This window comes from Pteropus alecto, unplaced genomic scaffold (assembly GCF_000325575.1).
Source record: "Pteropus alecto unplaced genomic scaffold, ASM32557v1 scaffold53, whole genome shotgun sequence".
NCBI classification, from domain to species: Eukaryota; Metazoa; Chordata; class Mammalia; order Chiroptera; family Pteropodidae; genus Pteropus; species Pteropus alecto.
In genome coordinates this window covers 228,511-249,324 of record NW_006434366.1, presented here as the reverse complement: position 1 = coordinate 249,324, position 20,814 = coordinate 228,511, and the positions used below count along the sequence as shown (strand labels likewise).

Below are 20,814 nucleotides of genomic sequence, written 5' to 3'. Positions count from 1 at the left end.
CGCAGGCCTGCGCTGCCGCTGCCCGCCCGGCTTCACCGGGGACTTCTGCGAGACCGAGCTCGACCTCTGCTACTCCAACCCCTGCCGCAACGGCGGCGCCTGCGCGCGGCGCGAGGGCGGCTACACCTGCGTCTGCCGGCCGCGCTTCACAGGTGAGCGAGAGCCGAGAGCCGGGGCTTCACAGGCGAGCAGGGCGTGGGGGCGGGGTCCAGACCAGAGCTGGGGGTACAGGCAGAGGAGCCTGAGGGCAGAACCACAATGCAAGTAAGGACTGGGTATCACTCTTGAGCCAACCTAGTTCCGATTGGGCGCCATGAGGCCGGAAGACTTAGAGCCTGACTCAGAGACAGCCAGGGCCAATGATTAAAGCAAAGGAGCCCCGGCCGTGGGCATGGGCCGGGCCCTGAGGGTCTGTGGACCAGGTGGGACCATGGGAGAGACGGGGCCTTCTTGGGCAGGGGCGGGTGTGGTCGTGACATCCTCTGACCTCGGTTTGACCCTAGGAGAAGACTGCGAATTGGACACAGAGGCCGGACGCTGCGTGCCCGGCGTCTGCCGCAACGGGGGCACCTGTGCCAACGGATCGGACGGTGGCTTCCGCTGCCAGTGCCCAGCGGGCGGCGCCTTCGAGGGCCCGCGCTGCGAGGTGGCAGCGCGCTCCTTCCCACCCAGCTCCTTTGTCATGTTTCGCGGTCTGCGGCAGCGCTTCCACCTCACACTGTCCCTCTCGTAGGTGCCCGCCCCATATCTCTGCGCGCCTCTACGCCCCCCGCGCCCCGCTCTACCTACATGAGTCAGACTCCATTCCTGACTGCCCCTCCTGACTCCCACGGGACACCTGCCAGGGTGTCTCTGAGCATCCCTGCTCCTCATGTTGGCTGCAGTGGCCTCACCTGGCAGGTCTCACCCACTCTCATTACTTCCTCTTACCATCCTCCCCCGTACCAGCCTGGGCGGGCACCCCCCGCCCCCAACCTTTCTGTCAGTGGATGGTGGGTGAGAAGAGGTGTCCCGCTTGTGACCCACCCTGACCACCCCACCCAGGTTCGCAACAGTGCAGCCAAGTGGGCTTCTCTTCTACAACGGGCGCCTGAACGAGAAGCATGACTTCCTGGCCCTGGAGCTGGTGGCTGGGCAAGTGCGGCTCACATATTCCACGGGTGGGTGCCGCCAGGGTGTGGACAGGCAAATGGGTGCATGTGTGGGTGAGACGGGCGCGGGTGCAAGCCCCAAGTCCCCTCGGGTTTGCCTCACTGCACACCTGAACATGCACCTCCACGCCAAACAGACCTCAGTGAGGACCTGGTTCCCGTGGCCATTCCCTGTGGGAAAGTCCATCCGTCCAAGGAGTGTGTGCTTCTCCTATCTGTCCAAAGGCACTCGGTCCAGCCAGTATGGTCACCAGTGTGTGTGTGTTGGGGGCGATCTTAAGCATGCAGGGTCACCTTGGGAGTAGCTGTGCACGACTTGGGGGGGAGGGCAACTTATCAGCTCCAGCCAACCCTCCAAATGCATCCTCCCGACAGGTGAGTCCAACACGGTGGTCAGCCCCACAGTTCCAGGGGGCCTGAGTGACGGGCAGTGGCACACAGTGCATCTGAGATACTACAACAAGGTCGGCATCACCCTTGGCCTGGAAGTATGGGGGGAGCTGGGATGCCAGATTCTGACCCTCAGGGGTCACCCTGGGGTTCCCGCTGAATCATGTGCCTGGGTCTTTAGCCCCGAACAGATGCCCTGGGGGGTGCTCAGGGCCCCTCCAAGGACAAGGTGGCTGTGCTGAGCGTGGATGACTGTGATGTGGCTGTGGCTCTGCAGTTTGGTGCGGAGATTGGCAACTACTCATGTGCGGCTGCCGGCATGCAAACGAGCTCCAAAAAGTGAGGCCCCCAGCCCTGGTCCCCTTGCCCTCTGGCTGCCAAAGCCCCCCTCAACCCTTCATACATCCCACTCCTCACTGCGGCCTGCCAAAGCCCCCATTCTTCCCCCAGCCGCCAGTGTTCCTCTCCCCACTAGGATCCTGAGACCGCACCTCCCCTTCACTTCTCCATCCCCCGCCCCAGGTACCCACACGCCTCACTCAGCTCTTCCACCTTCCCCAGACCATCTGCCCATCATGAGCTCTCCTCTGCATCCCCAGCGGAAGTAAAGCCCCGGCTGCTCGCCCAACCTGGCCTTACCCTCCCTCCTCAACCACCTTACCCTCTGAGTCCTACCCGCTCCGCTTCCTATGGCCCCCAGGAGCAATCCCACCCTGGCTCCAGTCCCATCAATGACCCGGACCTCTGACCCCCAGGTCCCTGGACCTGACGGGACCTTTGCTCCTGGGGGGTGTTCCCAACCTGCCCGAGAACTTCCCCGTGTCCCACAAGGACTTCATCGGCTGCATGCGGGACCTGAACATTGACGGCCGCAGAGTGGACATGGCGGCCTTCGTTGCAAACAATGGCACCATGGCAGGTAGGCCATGTCCCCATTATAGGGAGTGGGGTGGACGGCTACATGGTACAACTTCAAATCTGACCTCACACCCCTGTTTCCTTTGATGACAAGCACGGTCTGGCCTTTAGGGCCCACCTCCTACCAAGTCTACCCCTGAGACAACATGGGATTGAGGTCATGGCCACTTTTGGCCCCTCTGAACCCTTTGTTCTGTCTAGCACTGTGGCCCAACTTCGGGTCTCATATCCTCCATGTGCCTTCCTTTCCTAGGCTGCCAGGCCAAGCTGCACTTCTGTGACTCAAACCCGTGCAAGAACAGCGGCTTCTGCTCAGAGCGCTGGGGTGGCTTCAGCTGCGACTGCCCCGTGGGCTTTGGTGGCAAAGACTGTCGGCTTAGTGAGTGGGAGCATGGGGCAGGAGGGACCTGCAGGGTGAGTTCTGTTCCTGAGGTGGGGCCTCTGACCCTGCTCCTTTTATCCCCTCAGCTATGGCCCATCCTCACCATTTCCATGGCAACGGCACGCTGAGATGGGACTTTGGAAATGACATGGCCGTGTCTGTGCCGTGGTACCTGGGGCTGGCATTTCGGACACGGGCGACGCAGGGGATCCTGATGCAAGTGCAGGCTGGGCCACACAGCACACTCCTCTGTCAGGTGTGTCTGTCCTCCTGACCCCTCCCTAGACCCTCAGCTCTCAATCATTAATGCCACCAGCAACATTCCTATGGGTTCGGGCCTGGTCGCATGGCATATTTCTCTGTGGGTGCACTTACCCTACATGACCCTGCTCTGGACCCTGGTCCTCGGTCCTCTTTCCCACCATGATCTCCTCTGCAGGGGCGAGGCACCAGCATAGCTCTCCTGTGTTACTTGCACCAATCCACGACCTCTGGTCCTGATCTCTGACCCCTAACCCCACTCTCAGCAACACAGAGTCCCTGGGTACAGCGTCCTATGTGCCAGATTTAGCCCTGCTCCTACTGTTCTGACTTCTGACATTCTTGACCTCTGAGCACCCTGATTTTACCTCCTCATACTCCCAGCCCCTGCCTAACTTGGGGCTCTGACCCCAGGGCTATGCCTCTCTACCCACAGCTGGATCGAGGGTTGCTGTCTGTGACGGTGACCAGGGGCTCGGGCCGTGCTGCCCACCTCCTTCTGGACCAGGTGACTGTCAGTGACGGCCGGTGGCACGATCTGAGGCTGGAGTTGCAGGAAGAGCCAGGTGGCCGGCGGGGCCACCATGTCCTCATGGTCTCACTGGACTTTAGCCTCTTCCAGGTCTGACCTCTGACCCTGGGGTAGTCCATTTGAAGTCTTCCAACCAGACCACCTCATCTGATCCCACCTCTAGTCCAGCCCCTCTAAACGCCCTCCCTTGCCCACAGTCTGATGTTCTCTCCCTAGTCTGCCTCCTCATACCCTGCTCTGAGCCCACCCTGCCAGCCAGGCAGGTGCACTGCCAAGCTCTCCTCATGTCAAGGAGGCTGCTCAGATTTCTGGCCTGGTCTTGGAGTATGTCTGCAGCCAGCACTTTGCCTAACTCCTGGAAATCCCTTCTGGTCTCTGCTCTGATCTCCGTAGCTCAAAATCATGAGATTTCAGGGTCTGTTCCGGGTCCAGGAAAGAGCCCAGCTCTCAGCTGAAACCTTCCTGTCATCCAGCCCTCATGCTCCAGCTCCAGCAGGTGTCTGGAAGAGAGCAGCTCACTTCCAGACCATTCCCCTGGGACAAAGGGACAGGCACGGTTGTGCAGTGCTAGGACAGGCCAAGAATGACTCAGGTAGGGCAGGGGTCCATCAGGCCCCCCAACACCCCCAGTGCTGACTGTCCCCCTCCCCAGGACACCGTGGCAGTGGGGAGTGAACTGCAGGGCCTGAAGGTAAAGCGACTTCACGTGGGAGGCCTGCCCCCTGGCAGCGAAGAGGAGGCTCCTCGGGGTCTGGTTGGCTGTATCCAGGTGGGGGTCAGCATGAGAACATGATATTGGGCGTTAGGGTGAGTGGTCACAGACCAGGGGGCCTTGGGACCTGAAAAGCTGCGTTGACGTGAGGGGTGGTGGGGGAAGGGGATGTGCAGGGACCCAGGGCCATTGGAGACAGGCCAAGCCTTTCTGTGCTGTTGGAGGCGAGTCTTGCACAGAGTTTCAAGGGTCCTCGGAGGTCTGTAACAGGGACAGCATAATTAGGGTTCCTGTGCGGAGACTGAATTGGGGTGTTGGGTGAGAGTCCGGTGTTTTTTGGGAGACTGCATGCGACCAGGTGGCTGGCTCTGCAGGTTTTGGGGCTGAGGTGCTTTGACATGGGTCTCACCCCTGGCTGGCTCTGTCTATAGGGAGTATGGCTCGGCTCCACACCTTCGGGGTCCCCGGCCCTGCTTCCCCCCAGCCAGCGAGTGAACGTGGAACCCGGCTGTGTCATGACCGATGCCTGTGCGTCTGGGCCCTGCCCACCCCACGCTGACTGCCGAGACCTCTGGCAGACCTTTTCCTGCAAATGCTGGCCAGGTGGGGCCTAGGGGGCTGGTGTGATCTGGGTGGAACCTGGGGCTCAGGATAAAAACTAAGGGACCTGGAGGGCCTGGAGGAGAGGACTGGACTGAGAGGGACAGCACCTGCTCCTTCCCATGCTCTGTGGCCAGTGTCCTGAGCTCTCTGACCCAACCCGCAGGTTACTATGGCCCAGGCTGTGTGGACGCCTGCCTCTTGAACCCCTGTCAGAACCACGGGTCATGTCGGCGCCTCCCAGGAGCCCCCCATGGCTATATCTGTGACTGTGTAGGTGGCTATTTTGGGCACCACTGTGAGCACAGGTAAGGGGCGGGGGCTGGTGGTGGTAGGGAGAGTCACTGAGCTATCATGGAGGCACTCACCTGGCTGTCCACACCCAGGATGGACCAGCAGTGCCCACGGGGCTGGTGGGGGAGCCCAACCTGTGGCCCCTGCAACTGCGATGTTCACAAGGGCTTCGACCCCAACTGCAACAAGACAAACGGGCAGTGTCACTGCAAGGTGCGCCTGGCCTCTGACCCCTGACCTTTTAACTCTTCCTTCGCCATGTTTTGTGGTTCTTATCTGGCTCGCTGACCTCTGCCCTGACTCAGGCCCTGACCTCTTATCCATCCTGTGACCTAACCGCCATCTCTTGTCCTTGACATCTAACCCCTCCCTTAAGTTTCACTGGAGGCCCAGCCTTCCTCCTGGCCTGTGATCGTTGTTCTCGTGACCTGTTGTTGTCCTTCCTGTCCTTCCTCTCCTTCCTCAAGCTCTGATCTCTGACCTCGGGTCCCCAAATCATTCCCAAACAGGAGTTCCACTACCGACCACGGGGCAGCGACTCATGCCTCCCATGTGATTGCTACCCTGTGGGCTCCACCTCGCGCTCATGTGCACCCCACAGCGGGCAGTGTCCCTGTCGCCCAGGAGCCCTTGGCCGCCAGTGCAACAGCTGCGATAGTCCTTTTGCAGAAGTGACAGCCAGTGGCTGCCGAGGTGAGCAAGCTCCACACACAGAAGGCCGGCTCTGCCATGCTACCTGCCACCAAGGATCATGGCATGCTTGGCTCCTTGGGCAGGGACTCTGGGAGGCTTCTTTGGGGAGTCACTGATACTCAGGGAGCCTCACATTTGCCCCAAGTACTCTGATGACCTGTCACAGAAGCTGAAAGGCCAGCTCCTGTGAAGCCAGTGGGGAAATTGTGAGGGGTGGGACCTGGGGTGGGTGGTGAAGGGACAGTGGGTGTGGCAGTCACTTGCTCCAGCCCCTGGCCATTTGCCTGAGTGCCTCCCTTCTCCCTAGTGCTCTATGATGCCTGCCCCAAGTCCCTGAGATCTGGTGTGTGGTGGCCTCAGACCAAGTTTGGCATCTTGGCCTCTGTGCCTTGTCCTCGGGGGGCCCTAGGTGAGTACCTGGGGGGCAGGTGCATTGTTGAGGGTGGGGGTAGGCCTGTCATTTGATGCTGGAGCCACCTCTTTTCTTGAGTTGGGTGACCTCGTTTCTGCAAAGAGGTGGGAGTGGAGTATGAGTCCATGAGGGCCCCTTCCCACACCTCACTGAGCCTCCATCTGTTTCTCTTGGCTTCTGGGCAGGATTGCGGGGTGCAGGTAAGGGGTACGTGTTTGCTCAGGTGCGCTGCCCCCTCCCACTGCCAAGCTTTTGCAGAACCCTCTTGCTGCCTGAAGTCCCTGCAGACCCCTCCCCACTGCCTGAGGTCTCTAAAAGCTACTCCCAATGGCTCGAAGTCCCTGGAGGCCCCTTCCCTGCTGTCTGAGGACCCTGAGACCCCTCTCCACTTCCTAAGGTCCTTGCAGGCCCCTCCTCAGTTCCTGAGGTCCCTGCAGGCCTTTCCTTACGGCCTGAGGTCACGAACCCCCTCCCCTCTGAGGATGCTACAGACTCCTCCCCACTGCCTGAGGTCCCTGCTGCAGCCTCCCCTTTGCTTGAGGTCCCCGCAGTGGCTGGACAGAGATTGTCTGTGTATGCATGCTCGTGTGCGTGTCCTTCTGTGCCTGTGCACGCATCTGAGTCTGTCTTGCAGGGAGGGGGTCCGGTGTTTAAGTTAATGTCCCTGTTGCTGATGGCTACAAGCTCCCTTATGGCCCAAGTCAATTCTTATGCAACTTCCATCTCAACCACACAGACAATGGAGAGATGGCAGCAAAGTCATCACTGGGGCATTTAAAACTTACGTGAAAACTTCTCTCCCCACCACACTTGGGTCACAAAATACTCCTGGAGAACCTGGTCTGTGTCGGCATGTCTGTGTGTGTGTGTAAGAGAGAGCATTGCTTGTGTATCTGAGTGTCTGTCCTGGTCCACACGTCAATGTGTGTGCAGATGTGAGCACTGGTATGTGTGTGCTTGCCCGGGACCACATGTCTGTGAACCTCTCCTGGCCTATGTGTGTGTGGGTATGTGTGTGTGTGGGCGTGTGCACACATGCGGGTGGGTGCACAGCCCTGCCCCTGTGCTCACCATTATAGTTGGTGGTTCAAAATGGCCCACAGACCCTTCAGGAATTGACTGATAGGCAGCTGGAGCCTGCTGGGGCTGGGGGCTGGGACTGTTCCATCCAGATGTCCAGCCACAGTTGCCTAGTACACTGCTCTCTGCCTCAGAGCTTCCCCTGAGATGTGAGAGGGTTGCTGGGGTCACCTTCTCATTGAAGGTGTCCCGACCCCGAGCCTGACCGGGTCTTGCCTGCCCCAGGTGCTGCTGTACGGCTATGTGACGAGGACCAGGGTTGGCTGGAGCCCGACCTCTTCAACTGTACCTCCCCTGCCTTTCGAGAACTCAATCTGCTGGTGAGACTGCCCAGACCATGCCCTGCACTCAAGATCTGCCTGGCCCCGGCCCCAGCCCTGGCCTCAGCTTCCCCAGGCCTGTGGTAGGCCCCGGACATCATGTCCCAGCCCTGGACATGAGCTTTTCCTGGTTGCCCTTTAACCTGGCCAAACTCTTCCTGTGAGGCTTTTTGAGACAGGCCTAAGGGACCACAGTGACCTCCCCATTTTTGTCCTGGCAGCTGGATGGCCTAGAGCTGAACAAGACAGTACTGGATACCGTGGAGGCCAAGAAGCTGGCTCAGAGGCTACGGGAGGTGACCGGCCACACTGACCACTACTTTAGCCAAGACGTCCGAGTCACTGCCCGCCTGCTGGCCCACCTGTTGGCCTTTGAGAGCCACCAGCAGGGCTTTGGGCTGACAGCCACACAGGATGCTCACTTCAATGAGGTGAGGCTGTGCCCTGTGCTCCCGATGCCCTGGGCCTGGATCCCTGTTCAGGACCTTCCCGACCCCAGGGAAGAGAAGACCTTGGGCTCTCGCTCTCTTTCCTTGTCCTTTTTAGACCCACCCCCTTGCCTGCTGGGGCTCCTCCGGGCACCTGGCCAGACCTCTCAGGCCTGCCCTGTCCCCTCACACATCCTCACCTGGCTGAGCCCACTTTCCTCTCCCTCCTCCCAGAATCTGCTGTGGGCCGGCTCTGCACTGCTTGCTCCGGAGACAGGGGACCTGTGGGCAGCGCTGGGCCGGCGGGCCCCCGGGGCCTCCCCTGGCAGCGCGGGGCTGGTGCAGCATCTGGAGGAGTACGCGGCCACGCTCGCCAGGAACATGGAACTCACGTACCTGAATCCCATGGGGCTGGTGACACCCAACATCAGTATGTGGCGGGTGGGGTGGGGGGGGGGGGGGGGCTGTGAGAGGGCAAGGACTGGAGGTCTGAGGGGCTAGTGATGTCAACCCTGGTGGCAGGAGGCTGGGCCGCCACCCTCAGCGCTCTGCGGCAGCGAGGAGGCTGTGGGGTATGGGACCTGAGTATGGGTGGGGGTAGAAGGGGGCCGGCCCCCCAACATGGGGTGGAGATCCTTGATGGTCTCGCTCTTCTTCCTCCCGGCCAGTGCTCAGCATCGACCGCATGGAGCACCCCAGTCCAACCCGGGGGACCCGTCGCTATCCTCGTTACCACAGCAACCTTTTCCGAGGCCAGGATGCCTGGGATCCTCACACCCATGTGCTGCTGCCTTCCCAGTCCCCACGGCCATCCCCACCTGAAGGTGGGAGCCCTTGGGTGACCCCTGAGCCAGGTCCTATTTCCTGCCCCCGCCAAGTCAGATACCGTGTCATCGCCTTCCTTCCAATTCCCCTTCCCAGACCCCCCGTGAGAGACCCCATGTCCACTGTCCACCCCCACCTGGCCACACCACTCTGTCACCTCACCACAGATGACCTCTCCCGGGCCTAATATTCAGGCTCTTGCCCTGGGAGCCCATGTCCCCTTCGTGGGCTCCTGCTCACCCCATCCCCTAGTTCTGGACCTGCAGGGTTGAGCTCAGAGCTGGGTTTGTGGGTGCTCAGGGTCAGGGGTCACTGACGGTGGCTGCTCCTCTTTCCTTGGCAGTTCTGCCCACAAGCAGCAGCAGCATGGAAAACGCCACTACCTGGAGTGTGGCCCCCCCACCGGCTCCCCTGGAGCCCGAACCTGAGCCCGGGACCTCCATCGTCATCCTTCTCGTTTACCGCACCTTGGGGGGGCTGCTCCCTGCCCAGTTCCAGGCTGAGCGCCGGGGTGCCAGGTACACTGGTGGAGTTACTCCCAGGCCCCTCACCTTGAGCTTCGTGCAAGCTTCTACCCAGCCTCGCAAATGAGCAGGTGCACAGGCATCCAGACTGTCACGCAGGCTCCTCTGCACAGCTCCGTGCTGGCTGGCTTCCACGTCATATGTGTCCCGTGGGGTGGTGCAGAGTGACAGACAGACACAGAGCCATGACGAGGTGTCAGAGAAAAGAGAGATGTAGGAGCCAGGTACAGACAGGCAAACTGGCTGATAGAGACAGGCAAAGATGGGCCAGCTGATGGAGGTCAGGTGGAGTGGCAGGGAGGGCATTTCGAGGGGAATAGTCTGGAGTTGCTTGGGCCTCAACCCCAGTGTGGACAGTGGGTCTGAAACCCCCTGGCTGGAGAAAACCTGCCATTCCTGGAGAACCATGACACCCCGCTAGGCCATGGACCCCTGGTTTTGAAGCAGCTCAGCAGAGGTTCTAAGAAACAGCATCCCTCAGGGGCATCCTAGACCGTGGCTCGGCCGTGGCCAGTGGCATGGACAGTGAGGCGGGCAGTCAGAGCCTGGGGAGTTCCGCAGTGTCCAAACCCAGGTGTGGTGTCTCCTCAGGCTTCCCCAGAACCCTGTTATGAACTCCCCAGTGGTCAGCGTGGCTGTATTTCATGGACGCAACTTCCTAAGGGGTGTCTTGGAGTCCCCGATCAGCCTTGAGTTCCGCCTGCTGCAGACGGCGAATCGGAGCAAGGCGATCTGCGTGCAGTGGGACCCACCTGGCCCGTGAGGACCTCCACTCAGGAAACCCTCAGCACCCCCGTTAGCCCCTGGGAGGCCCAGCCAGCCCCTGGGGCCCCACTAGTGCCCCTGTGCACCCAGGCCCATGAGGAATGCTGCTCCCCAACTCCAGCACCCTCAGCCTATCCCACCACCTCTCACAAACCCCCACCTGGCGATGGGGCACTCCTCATGGCCGACGGTAGATCTAACTGCCCTGTGGCTGCAGGGCGGACCAGCATGGCATGTGGACAGCACGGGACTGCGAGCTGGTGCACAGGAACGGGTCCCACGCACGGTGTCGCTGCAGCCGAACAGGCACCTTTGGGGTCCTCATGGATGCCTCCCCCCGTGAGGTGGGGCTGTGGTTCAGGGTCTGGGAGGGTCAAAGAGCGGGGATGCCCAACACCCCAGCCACAATCCCTGTCCCCACAGCGGCTAGAGGGCGACCTAGAGCTGCTGGCTGTGTTCACCCACGTGGTCATGGCCCTGTCTGTGGCCGCGCTACTGCTGACCGTGGCCGTCCTGCTGAGCCTTCGCAGCCTCAAATCCAACATGCGTGGGATCCATGCAAACGTGGCAGCAGCCCTGGGGGTGGCAGAGCTCCTCTTCCTGCTGGGGATCCACAGGACCCAAAACCAGGTGCAGGGGCAGGGTCTGGGGACCTGTGTCCTGATAAGCTCACACAGCCCAGGAAGGCCTGGGGCCAGATCTCAGGGGCAGGGGTCAGGGCTGCTCTGGTCGGGGCTGGGGTTTGGGGCAGGATATGGGGTAAAATGCTGTGGTTCAGGGGTAAGATGCTGTGGTTCGGGGGTCAGAGGTGGGAAGCAGATGCCCGGGGTGGGGGGCTCTGAGGCGTGGGAGGCAGGCGAGGTCCTGACGCCCCACCCCCTGCCCCCCGCCCTGCCTTCAGCTGCTGTGCACTGCGGTCGCCATCCTCCTGCACTACTTCTCCCTCAGCACCTTCGCGTGGCTCCAGGTGCAGGCGCTGCACCTGTACCGCATGCGGGTCGAGCCTCGCAACGTGGACCGCGGCGCCATGCGCTTCTACCATGCCCTGGGCTGGGGCGTCCCTGCCGTGCTGCTGGGTGAGGGCCCTGCTCGCTGGCCCGTCCAGGCTGTGACCCCTGACCTGTGTCCAGCACATGGCCCGCCCCCTGCCCCCACCCCCAGTCCTGGTCACGACCCCGGCCTCGGCGCCCCCGTGCCTTCTACCCCAGGAGGAGCCTGCTCTGCTCTCAGCCCCGCTCCCCTCGAGAACACACCCCTTCTGTCCCGCCCCTTCTCCCCGCCAGGCCTTGCTGTCGGCCTGGATCCTGAAGGCTATGGGAACCCCGACTTCTGCTGGATCTCGGTCCACGAACCCCTCATCTGGAGCTTTGCAGGCCCTGTCGTCCTTGTCATCGTGGTGAGTGCCCTGCTCTAGGTGCCACCTGTGTGCTCCCCTTGGAGGGGGCAGGGGACCCTGCAGCAGGTGTGGTGGTATCAGCGGAGGGGTGCCAGGTGGCGGGCCGCAGGCTTCCTGGGATTGGCCTCTACTGCTGTCCCCCACTCAGCTGGCACGGAGATGGAGGCTGGGTCGGAGATGGCTCTCCCTGCCTCTGCCTCCCTCTCTCCGTCCCTCCCTGGCTTCCTATCCCTGACTTTGATGCTATGATTCTAAGCTCCTTTGTTTCTCATCTCTGTGCTGTGTGTGTGTTTCTCTGGTTCTGCCTCTCTCGTCTCTGTCCCTCACCATCTCTATCTTTCTCTGCCCTGCCCCGACTCCACATGTCCGGCCGGGGGTCCAGATGACCGGGAGCATATTTCTCCTTGCTGCCCGCACATCCTGCTCCACGGGGCAGAGGGAGGCCAAGAAGAACTCTGTGCTGTGAGTTGGCTGTCGGGGGGACGTAGGGGATTCTCACCCCTCCTGGGTGGGGTCTGAGGTCCGCAGAGCATCCCTGGTGCAGGCTGGGCTCCAGATTCTGGGTAGGGGGAGGAAATTACGTCTGCCCTGGCCCGTGGTCCCTCTCTGGTGCCCTTGCCATACTCTGGCCCCACACGTGCTTCTGCCCGGCCGTCTCCCCAGAGTCTCCCATGGCCTGGGTGGCTCACTTTGCCCTCTGCTCGTGTCCCCGCCTGTCTTCCATGTTCTCTTTCGTGCCCCACTTCCTGTGTTTTCCCCATGTCCCCTCAGGGCTCTCTGAGTACCTGGTTCTTTCTGTGACCTCCATGTCCCTGTGTGTCCTTCTGTGTCCCCTGCATGAGCCCCGCGTGACTCTCGCGTGTCCTGTGTCCTCCCACGTTCCCGCGGCAGGACCCTTCGTAGCTCCTTTCTGCTCCTTCTGCTGGTCAGTGCCTCCTGGCTCTTCGGCCTCCTAGCAGTCAACCACAGCGTGCTGGCCTTCCACTACCTGCATGCCGGATTCTGTGGGCTCCAGGTAATGCTGGCGTCCCTCCCTCGCCCTGGACCAGATGGGGCTTCAGCAGGGGGGGTCCAGCCCCAGGTAGGGCATTGGCCCCAGGCCTGGGGCTGATTCTTCCTGGTGACTAACACCAGGCTGGGTGCTGGTCCTGGACTGACCTTTCACCCACACCAAGGCTCCTGGCCACTTGCTGGCCGACATTGACCTTCACTGACTCCAGTCATCATGCCATCTGACCTCTCACTGCCTTGGCTGACTTTCTCTAACTCCCTTGCGAGGTCCCTGACTGACCCCTGGTGGCCCCGCTCTGACCTTCTCTGACTCATTTCCAATCTCTCTCTGACCCTTGCTGACCTGCAGGGCCTGGCGGTGCTACTGCTCTTCTGTGTCCTGAATGCAGATGCTCGGGCCGCCTGGACACCAGCCTGTCTGGCCAGGAAGGCAGCGCCCGAAGAGGCCAGGCCAGCACCTGGGACGGTGAGGGGCTCTCAGGACTGGGGAGTCGGCGGGGGGTCTCTGGGAGGCCAGGGTTTGCGGCTTCTCCAGGGCTGGCTCACACTCTGCCCCCCACCCCCCAGGGACCTGGGGCTTGTAACAACACGACCCTCTTCGAGGAGAGCGGCCTCATCCGCATCACTCTGGGTGCCTCCACTGTCTCCTCTGTGAGCAGCGCCCGCTCTGGCCGGACCCAGGACCACGATAGCCAGCGGGGCCGCGGCTGCCTCAGGTGACCAGAGGGGCCTCCTCGTGCTGGGGACCCACGGCTCAGATCAGCCCCACTTTGCCAGGGGTGGGCGTTACCAGGTCCCATCTTGGCCATCTGCTGCTGCCTCTGCCCCCGATGCCTCACTCCTGGGATGCCTCCAGAGCCATTCCACATGCGTGTGCAGACACCCCAGCCTCCAAAGCACCCCCTCATATCCTCTTTGATGGGTGGGGTGGGGGGGCTCCTGCATTTCCAGGGACAATGTCCTGGTTCGACATGGCTCGGCTGCTGACCACACTGACCACAGCCTCCAGGCTCACACTGGCCCCACTGACCTGGACGTGGCCATGTTCCATCGAGATGCCGGTGGAGGTAGGGGCCTGGGTCAGGGAGGAGGGAAGCAGAGGATCTCTCCCCAATTCTCTTTCCTGCCCCAAACCAGGAGCAGAAGCTGGGGTGGGCTCCCCGCTGGGTCACTGCCCTTCTGTTCCTATCCCTGCTCAAGCTCTCCCTAGGTCCCCAGTCCCAGCCCCGTCTCTGTAGCCACCCTCAAGACTCCCCAAGCCCCTCGCCTCCCCAAGCCACTGCTAGGCCTTCCTCCTTCTGACCTTCCTGCCTCCAGGTGCAGACTCCGACTCCGACAGTGACCTGTCCTTGGAGGAGGAGAGAAGTCTGTCCATCCCATCCTCAGAAAGTGAGGACAATGGCCGGACACGGGGCCGTTTCCAGCGTCCACTCCGCCGAGCAGCCCAGAGTGAGAGGCTCCTCACCCACCCCAAAGGTGATGGGGCTCTCTGATCCCACAGCTGACCAAGAGACACCCCATGTTCCACTTGGGTGTGACCCAGGGACCCTGCTACTCCCTGAGGATTCCTGGGACCAACCTGTTAGGAACCTGGGGTCATCCCTGGGCCCCTGGGCCCCTCTCCCCCTCCAGCCTTTCAGCAGTGTTCTGCTGGCTAGAGACCCAACAACAGTCTGAGAACAGAAGAACAAGGTTGGGGATGTTGTAGGGTGACACGTCACCCCTCCAGCCCCTGGTCTTCCCTGAGGGTTGGGGTTCCACTCTCGGCCATCAGGTTGCCCCTCCGCCAATCCAGTCAAGAGTAGCGGCTTATCAGTAAGTCCCTCCCGGATGGTTCCATTGATCTCTGAGAGACATCTCTTGTCCTACCCGTACCCAGAATAGCCAGGGTCTCAGGAGTTGTTAGGGCCAGGAGGTCACTGAGTCTGGATCATAGGGGTCAATCTAGAGGCTTCTGTAACCAGCCCTGGCTCCACAGATGTGGATGGCAATGACCTCCTGTCCTACTGGCCAGCCCTGGGGGAATGCGAGGCTGCCCCCTGTGCTCTGCAGACCTGGGGCTCCGAAAGGCGCCTGGGGCTGGACACCAGCAAGGAAGCAGCCAGCGACAACCAGCCGGACCTGGCCCTGACCAGTGGAGACGAAACCTCCCTGGGCCAGGCCCAGCGCCAGAGGAAAGGTATCCTTGACCTTGGCTTGCACTTCAGGGACCCCAGGGACCACCCCTGTCCTGACCCAGGGGATTTCATCCTCCTAATCCCAAATTGCTTCGCAGGGGTCCTGAGAGCACCTCCAGCTCTGACCTGGGGGGTTTCTGCTCCTCCACCCTGCCTCACAGTCCCCAGAGACTGCCCCACCCTGACCTGGGAATAGCCTGCCCCGTACCCTGGTCTGCACGACAGAAACCCTAGGGGCCACTCCTGCCCCAATCAAGGGGATTCCTCCCCCTCCCCCAACCCCAGTCTGCTCTGTGGGGACCCTAGCAGCTTCTGCACCCCAGACATCAGAACTCCTGCTCTACCCTGGGGGGTTTGAGCTTTACAGGGACACCAAGGGGTTGTCCCTGTTCCAACTCAAGGGGATTCCTGCCCTTTGACCCTGACCAGGACCTGGGGCTGCCCCTCCTCTGACCTCAGGGGGAGGCATGTCCCTACCCCCGTGCATGGGGACTGCCCTCTCCTGACCCAAGGGGTTCCTGTCTCGCTACTCTGTCCCATGCTGCCTCTCTGGAATTCTCAGGAGCTGCCGCTGCCCCTCCCCAAGGGCTTTCTGCCCCCAATCTTGTGTCACAAGGATCCCAGGGCTTCTGTGTTCCTAGACCCAGGGAGTTCTATCCCCAGCCCATACACACCCTGTCACCCGTTTCGTTTCCCCACAGGCATCCTGAAGAACCGACTGCAGTGCCCACTGGTGCCACAGACCCGAGGTGCCCCTGAGTTGTCCTGGTGCCGTGCCGCCACCTTGGGCCACCGTGCTGTGCCAGCTGCTTCCTATGGTCGCATCTATGCTGGAGCCGGCACAGGCAGCCTTTCACAGCCAGCCAGCCGCTACTCCTCCCGTGAACAGCTGGACCTGCTTCTGCGGCGGCAGCTGAGCCGTGAGCGACTGGAGGAGGCTCCTGCCCCTGTTCTGCATCCCCTCAGTCGGCCAGGCTCCCAGGAACGCCTGGATGCTGTGCCAGGCCGCCTGGAGGCCAGGGATCGGGGCAGCACCCTCCCACGGAGGCAGCCGCCCAGGGACTACCCTGGCGCCGTGGCCGGCCGCTTCAGGTCACGAGACGCGCTGGACCTAGGGGCACCCTGCGAGTGGTTGAGCACACTACCCCCACCCCGCGGTGTGCAGGACCTGAACCTACAGCCCCCACCTCTGCCCCTGTCTCCCCAGCGGCAACTCTCAAGGGACCCCCTTTTGCCATCCCGGCCCCTGGACTCCCTGTCTAGGAGATCGAACTCAGGGGATCAGCTGGACCCCATGCCTAGCCGACACCCCTCAAGAGAAGGCCTCGGGCCATCCCCGCAGCTGCTCAGAGTTCGGGAGGACCCGGCCAGCGGCCCCAGCCACGGCCCCTCCACGGAGCAGCTGGACATCCTCTCCTCTATCCTCGCCTCCTTCAACTCCTCAGCTCTCTCCTCCTCCGTGCAGTCCTCCAGCACGCCCTCAGGCCCTCACACCACTGCCACGCCTTCTGCCACAGCCTCTGCGCTCGGGCCCTCCACGCCACGCTCCGCCACGTCCCACAGCATCTCGGAGCTGTCGCCAGACTCAGAGTAAGCGGAGTCCGTCACCTGCTCACAGCCTCATCAGCTTAGGGCCACCTCCTGTACACCCTGCCCTGCGTTCTGCCACAGAATAGGGTGTACGTTAGCCGACAGTGGGGGCTCCCCGAGTCTCAGCACAACAAGCGGGCCACAGGCTGAGGGCAGAAGTCTGGCAGGGAGTAGGGCTGTGATGAACAGGGACTTGCTGCCTGTATGATTGGGGCCAGCCACCGTCCCCTGCACTTCCCCGGGCTAAGAAGGAGAGATAGGTACCTTTCAAAAGGGCTTAAGCCAGTGGAGTGTGGGGTGGCAGGGTGGGCAGGAGCCAGTGGGAGGGGCAGGGAGGAGAGGAGGGATCTTCTGGGGAGGCTGTGCTTAGGGGGTCCGTATGGGGTTAATTAAGGAGGGGTTGGAGGTAGTGCCAGGATACGGGTGCCTTTTATGCCAGGCTGAAGAGCTAACTTTTTTGGTAAATCATTCATTACTTAGCAGGTCAGTATTAAGTCCGTCCCACCTTCGGGCACTATGGTGCAGGGGTGGGGGGTGCGCACAGGAATTGAGGTGCGACCTGGTGCGTCTCAGGTGCCTGTGGGGCATCTGTGGGGTAGGGGGTGGTAGACGTACCTGGCAAACAGCTGGATACACAGGAGTCGGAGAGGGAGTGGGGAGGAACCAGGAGTTGCCCTGCCTTCGGAAGCCAAACGGAGAGCGGCTTTTCAAGGAGGAACAGCTAGGTCAGGCTCTGTGGAGGTCTGTGGGATGAGAAGGCTTTGGGGGGCAGGGGACCCTGGGAGCAGGGCAGGAGACCAACAGAATCTGAGCAGAGTTGGGGAAGGAGAAAGGAGAGAGGGGCAAGCGATTTGGGGGGCCTGGTGCTCAGGGCTCTGGAAGGATGCTGGGGGTAGGGATAAGAGGGAGCCGTGAGCACAACCTGGGGCCTCCTGCAGCCTAGCCTTGGGGTTTGGTTGTTGGGGGCAGGTAGTGGACAGGGGGACTGAGCAGGGCTTCAGGCTCTGGAGTCACATTTGACTTCTCTGAGCCTCATTTTCATCATCTGCAAAATGTGTCTGTAGTAACAAACTGTCAAGTGCTCAACATAGTATCTGTACGTAGTAGGTGCTTGCTCAGTGCTTATAGACATAGGTGGCTCACCAGGGGGCCTTGCTGATGCCTTTGGGGGTCCCGAATGGGTGAAAGGATCAGAGAACCCCGAAATGGGCATAAGGGGGGTGGGGACTGAGAGGCAAAGGTGATGGGGGAGGTGAGGGGAGTCCAGAGCCACCTGACTCAGAGTCCTCTCAGCAACCACCTTCAATGTCCGCATTCAACTCTGCAGAGTTCCCAGAAGTGAGGGTCATTCCTGAGAGGCAGACGGACAAGCTGAGGAACAGCCGAGGGCGATGGAGGATTGGGGCAAATGGAAGAAACTCCAGGAGTCGGGGGCTGATCCCGAGGCAGCCCTTGGCTCTGCCTGTTGCTGCAGTGCTGAGGTTCTATGCTCGTCTGTGAGCGTGTGAGCATGCGTGTAACAGGTGTGCGGGGCGAGGAACTGAAGGGAGGACTTTTATACGTTTTGTACCTTTGTAACCAGAGAGATATGCTTATGTTATTTTTCAGCTTTCTGTCGCCTGGGGTTTTGAGGCTGGGCTGGGAGGGGGGGGGGGCCGAGGGCGATGGAGGATTGGGGCAAATGGAAGAAACTCCAGGAGTCGGGGGCTGATCCCGAGGCAGCCCTTGGCTCTGCCTGTTGCTGCAGTGCTGAGGTTCTATGCTCGTCTGTGAGCGTGTGAGCATGCGTGTAACAGGTGTGCGGGGCGAGGAACTGAAGGGAGGACTTTTATACGTTTTGTACCTTTGTAACCAGAGAGATATGCTTATGTTATTTTTCAGCTTTCTGTCGCCTGGGGTTTTGAGGCTGGGCTGGGAGAGGGAGGGGACAGAGGGAAAGCGGTACAGAGTTTGGCCCCATTCGGGTCCCTGGCAAACCATATGCTCTTTTCTATCATCTTACTGGGGCGGATTCAGGCAAATGCCCCCTCGCCCCCAGGTCGATCTGCATATTGTCAGGGCCCAAAGTACAGAATTGATCTTTGCTTTTTCTCGGATGCCCCGAGGGCCAAACTTCTGGGACTGAGGGTTGGTCTTGGAAATAGGGGTCCTCCGACCGCCTCACAGGGGATCGCTCAGGCCGCCCCTCCCTGTGGATGTTTATTATGTGGAGTCCCTGCCACTTACTGCCTTATGACCTAGGACTGATGCTGTGGGCACTGGTGGAGCAGCAGATGTCATGTTTACAGAGCAAGGCTTCCCTTTCTCCCATGGGGAAGGGCTCAGGCCTCTAATCAGACATTCCTGCAGAAGGTGGACCCACGGGTCTCTTTATTCAGCCCCAGCCCCTGCTGTGAGCAAAAGTTGTCTGTGGTGCCATTTGATTCCCTGACACTGCCCCTGGCTAGACTTTATTCCAAAGCCTGGGGTAGGAGGGCGAGCAAAGGGAGCAGAAAAGAGGGAACTAAAGACACAGAATGTAGGGGCCACTGCCTCCGATGAGTACAGGAACCTCCCTGGCCCTACATACCTGGGCTGCAGGAAGCGACACAGCTCCACCCTCCTTTATTCCCTTCTAAAGGGAAAAATGACTGTTAGGACCCTGTTCACAAAACTCTCACTTTTATTACTTCATCTGATGTCCGGAACTGGGGACTTTTAAATTTTGTTACTTTGTTTACAGGTCAAGATTTAAAACATTTTAAAACTTTGTTTACAACTTAAAACTTTGAACTTTTACACTTTGTTTACAGTTAAGAATGTTTTTTTCTCCCCCCCCCCTTGTTTACAAAGTGAAAGGTAGAGAAAGTGGGAAAGGGGCTTCGAGGACCCGTCTGTGAGGACCCTGGACCTTGGCCATATGGAGGGGTCTCTAACCCCTAGCTCTTCCAGGCCAAAGGTCATTCCTGAGTCCCCTGCTGAATAGCAGGCCCCAAAAGCCTGGAGAGTAGGCATCCTCTGACCACTGCGAACAGTAGTGGTGGAGGGTTGTGGGGGGCTGGGGTTCTGTGCAGACACCCTCTCCTCCTACGCATACTCTTAGGAGGCAGTTTCCAAGGAGATTGAGTTCTACTTCACTGACTGGTGCCAAATCCCACCAGCCAGGACCCCAGCTCTCCTTACCCAGAATGACCCCAGCCCTGGAAGGGTTGAGGGGTCCACTGTAGGGAGAGGGGGTTGTCCTTGCTATGTCCTAGGTTCTGTAGATGCCCCTCTCTGGAGGTCGCCCCCTCCAGCCCCGTGGCCCCTTTTCCTGTCTGTGTAAATTGTTCCGTGAAGCCGCGCTCTGTTTTGGGAATAAACTTCTATAGAAAATGGTTATTGACTCTTTCTGTTTGGTCAGGTAGGACGGTGGCCAGGCTGACCTTTGGGAGAAATCCGAGCACTGTCCCCCCTCCTCCCCCCCGGGGGGGAATATTCAGCTATTTTTAGCTTATTTCATTGGAGATTTGGACCAGGTTGCTACCTCTTTCACCCTGAATTCTGACCTGTCACCTTGTGATTGGGGCCTGAAGTACAAGTGCAGGTTCTGGGAGTAAGGTCTCCAGGGAAACCCCCTCCCTTGTCAAGGCAACAGGATGATTTCCTAAGTTTTCAGGGCCTGCAGTCTTGCATTTGCCCTGGCATTTACCCTGACCAGGGGTCAAACCAACCCTGGGAACTGTCCTTGCTAACCCTTCAGCCCACTTACAACAGCACTGACTCCTACCAGCCTCTCGACCTTGGAGCCAGCAGCGACGTCGCGTTCCTCCACGGCCGGGCTGAGGGAGAAACTTTGGGCAAGATGCCTGGGCTGTGCCATGTGAGGTGGAGGGGAACTTCAGCCTCATTTCAAGGTCTGGGTGTCCAGAGTCGAAGGGAGGCTTGGGCACCTATGGCCTCAGTGTCATGCCTGGAAAAAGCCTGAGGGTGGCGCCCTCAGAGGGGATGGCCCCTTGGATCCGAATACCCGCCGAAGGGAGAGCTAAAGCTCTGGTCCCTAGCCGCTCCCCCAAGCATCCTGTCACCTTGAGGATTTCCCCTTCCCATCCCATGGGGACCCTCCGCAAGAAGTCAGGACCTGGTATCAGGCCCGTTCCACTCAGGGACCTGGAGCCGCGGGTCCGAGTTCTGTAGTTCCACCCGGCACAGACAGGAAGTCTGGGCGAGCCACGTTGTGGGGTAGGAGCCAGGCAGCAGGAGACGAAGGGGTTAAATCTTTCTCCTTCGGGCTCACCCCGCCCGCAGAACGGCACTTAGGCCCCGCCCAGGCAAGCTGATTGGCCTAAGCCTTCCCAGTTCTGCCCGGGGATTGGCCCTTGGGTGCGCGCCGCA

General features: G+C 60.5%; 1 protein-coding gene across 1 annotated transcript in view; it reads left to right on the top strand.

Moving 5' to 3' along the window:
* The window catches only part of CELSR3 (cadherin EGF LAG seven-pass G-type receptor 3), a 23,747-nt gene extending 5,835 nt beyond the window's left edge, over positions 1 to 17,912 (top strand). Inside the window, exons 2-35 of the mRNA XM_015587220.1 lie at positions 1 to 152; positions 510 to 729; positions 1,045 to 1,160; positions 1,527 to 1,615; positions 1,723 to 1,880; positions 2,297 to 2,460; positions 2,713 to 2,838; positions 2,928 to 3,097; positions 3,539 to 3,724; positions 4,287 to 4,403; positions 4,778 to 4,949; positions 5,113 to 5,254; positions 5,333 to 5,453; positions 5,750 to 5,933; positions 6,241 to 6,342; positions 7,651 to 7,745; positions 7,967 to 8,176; positions 8,408 to 8,603; positions 8,842 to 8,997; positions 9,342 to 9,516; positions 10,114 to 10,281; positions 10,505 to 10,631; positions 10,711 to 10,917; positions 11,189 to 11,363; positions 11,571 to 11,683; positions 12,066 to 12,145; positions 12,575 to 12,698; positions 13,044 to 13,160; positions 13,262 to 13,410; positions 13,646 to 13,755; positions 14,012 to 14,170; positions 14,673 to 14,873; positions 15,573 to 16,461; positions 17,789 to 17,912. The exon at positions 1 to 152 is cut by the window's left edge and continues 493 nt beyond it. Coding sequence (XP_015442706.1) covers positions 1 to 152; positions 510 to 729; positions 1,045 to 1,160; positions 1,527 to 1,615; positions 1,723 to 1,880; positions 2,297 to 2,460; positions 2,713 to 2,838; positions 2,928 to 3,097; positions 3,539 to 3,724; positions 4,287 to 4,403; positions 4,778 to 4,949; positions 5,113 to 5,254; positions 5,333 to 5,453; positions 5,750 to 5,933; positions 6,241 to 6,342; positions 7,651 to 7,745; positions 7,967 to 8,176; positions 8,408 to 8,603; positions 8,842 to 8,997; positions 9,342 to 9,516; positions 10,114 to 10,281; positions 10,505 to 10,631; positions 10,711 to 10,917; positions 11,189 to 11,363; positions 11,571 to 11,683; positions 12,066 to 12,145; positions 12,575 to 12,698; positions 13,044 to 13,160; positions 13,262 to 13,410; positions 13,646 to 13,755; positions 14,012 to 14,170; positions 14,673 to 14,873; positions 15,573 to 16,461; positions 17,789 to 17,816 — 5,698 coding nt within the window. The 3' untranslated portion in view covers positions 17,817 to 17,912. The remainder of the gene's footprint in view (positions 153 to 509; positions 730 to 1,044; positions 1,161 to 1,526; positions 1,616 to 1,722; positions 1,881 to 2,296; positions 2,461 to 2,712; positions 2,839 to 2,927; positions 3,098 to 3,538; positions 3,725 to 4,286; positions 4,404 to 4,777; positions 4,950 to 5,112; positions 5,255 to 5,332; positions 5,454 to 5,749; positions 5,934 to 6,240; positions 6,343 to 7,650; positions 7,746 to 7,966; positions 8,177 to 8,407; positions 8,604 to 8,841; positions 8,998 to 9,341; positions 9,517 to 10,113; positions 10,282 to 10,504; positions 10,632 to 10,710; positions 10,918 to 11,188; positions 11,364 to 11,570; positions 11,684 to 12,065; positions 12,146 to 12,574; positions 12,699 to 13,043; positions 13,161 to 13,261; positions 13,411 to 13,645; positions 13,756 to 14,011; positions 14,171 to 14,672; positions 14,874 to 15,572; positions 16,462 to 17,788) is intronic.
* The last annotated feature ends 2,902 nt before the right edge of the window (positions 17,913 to 20,814 follow it).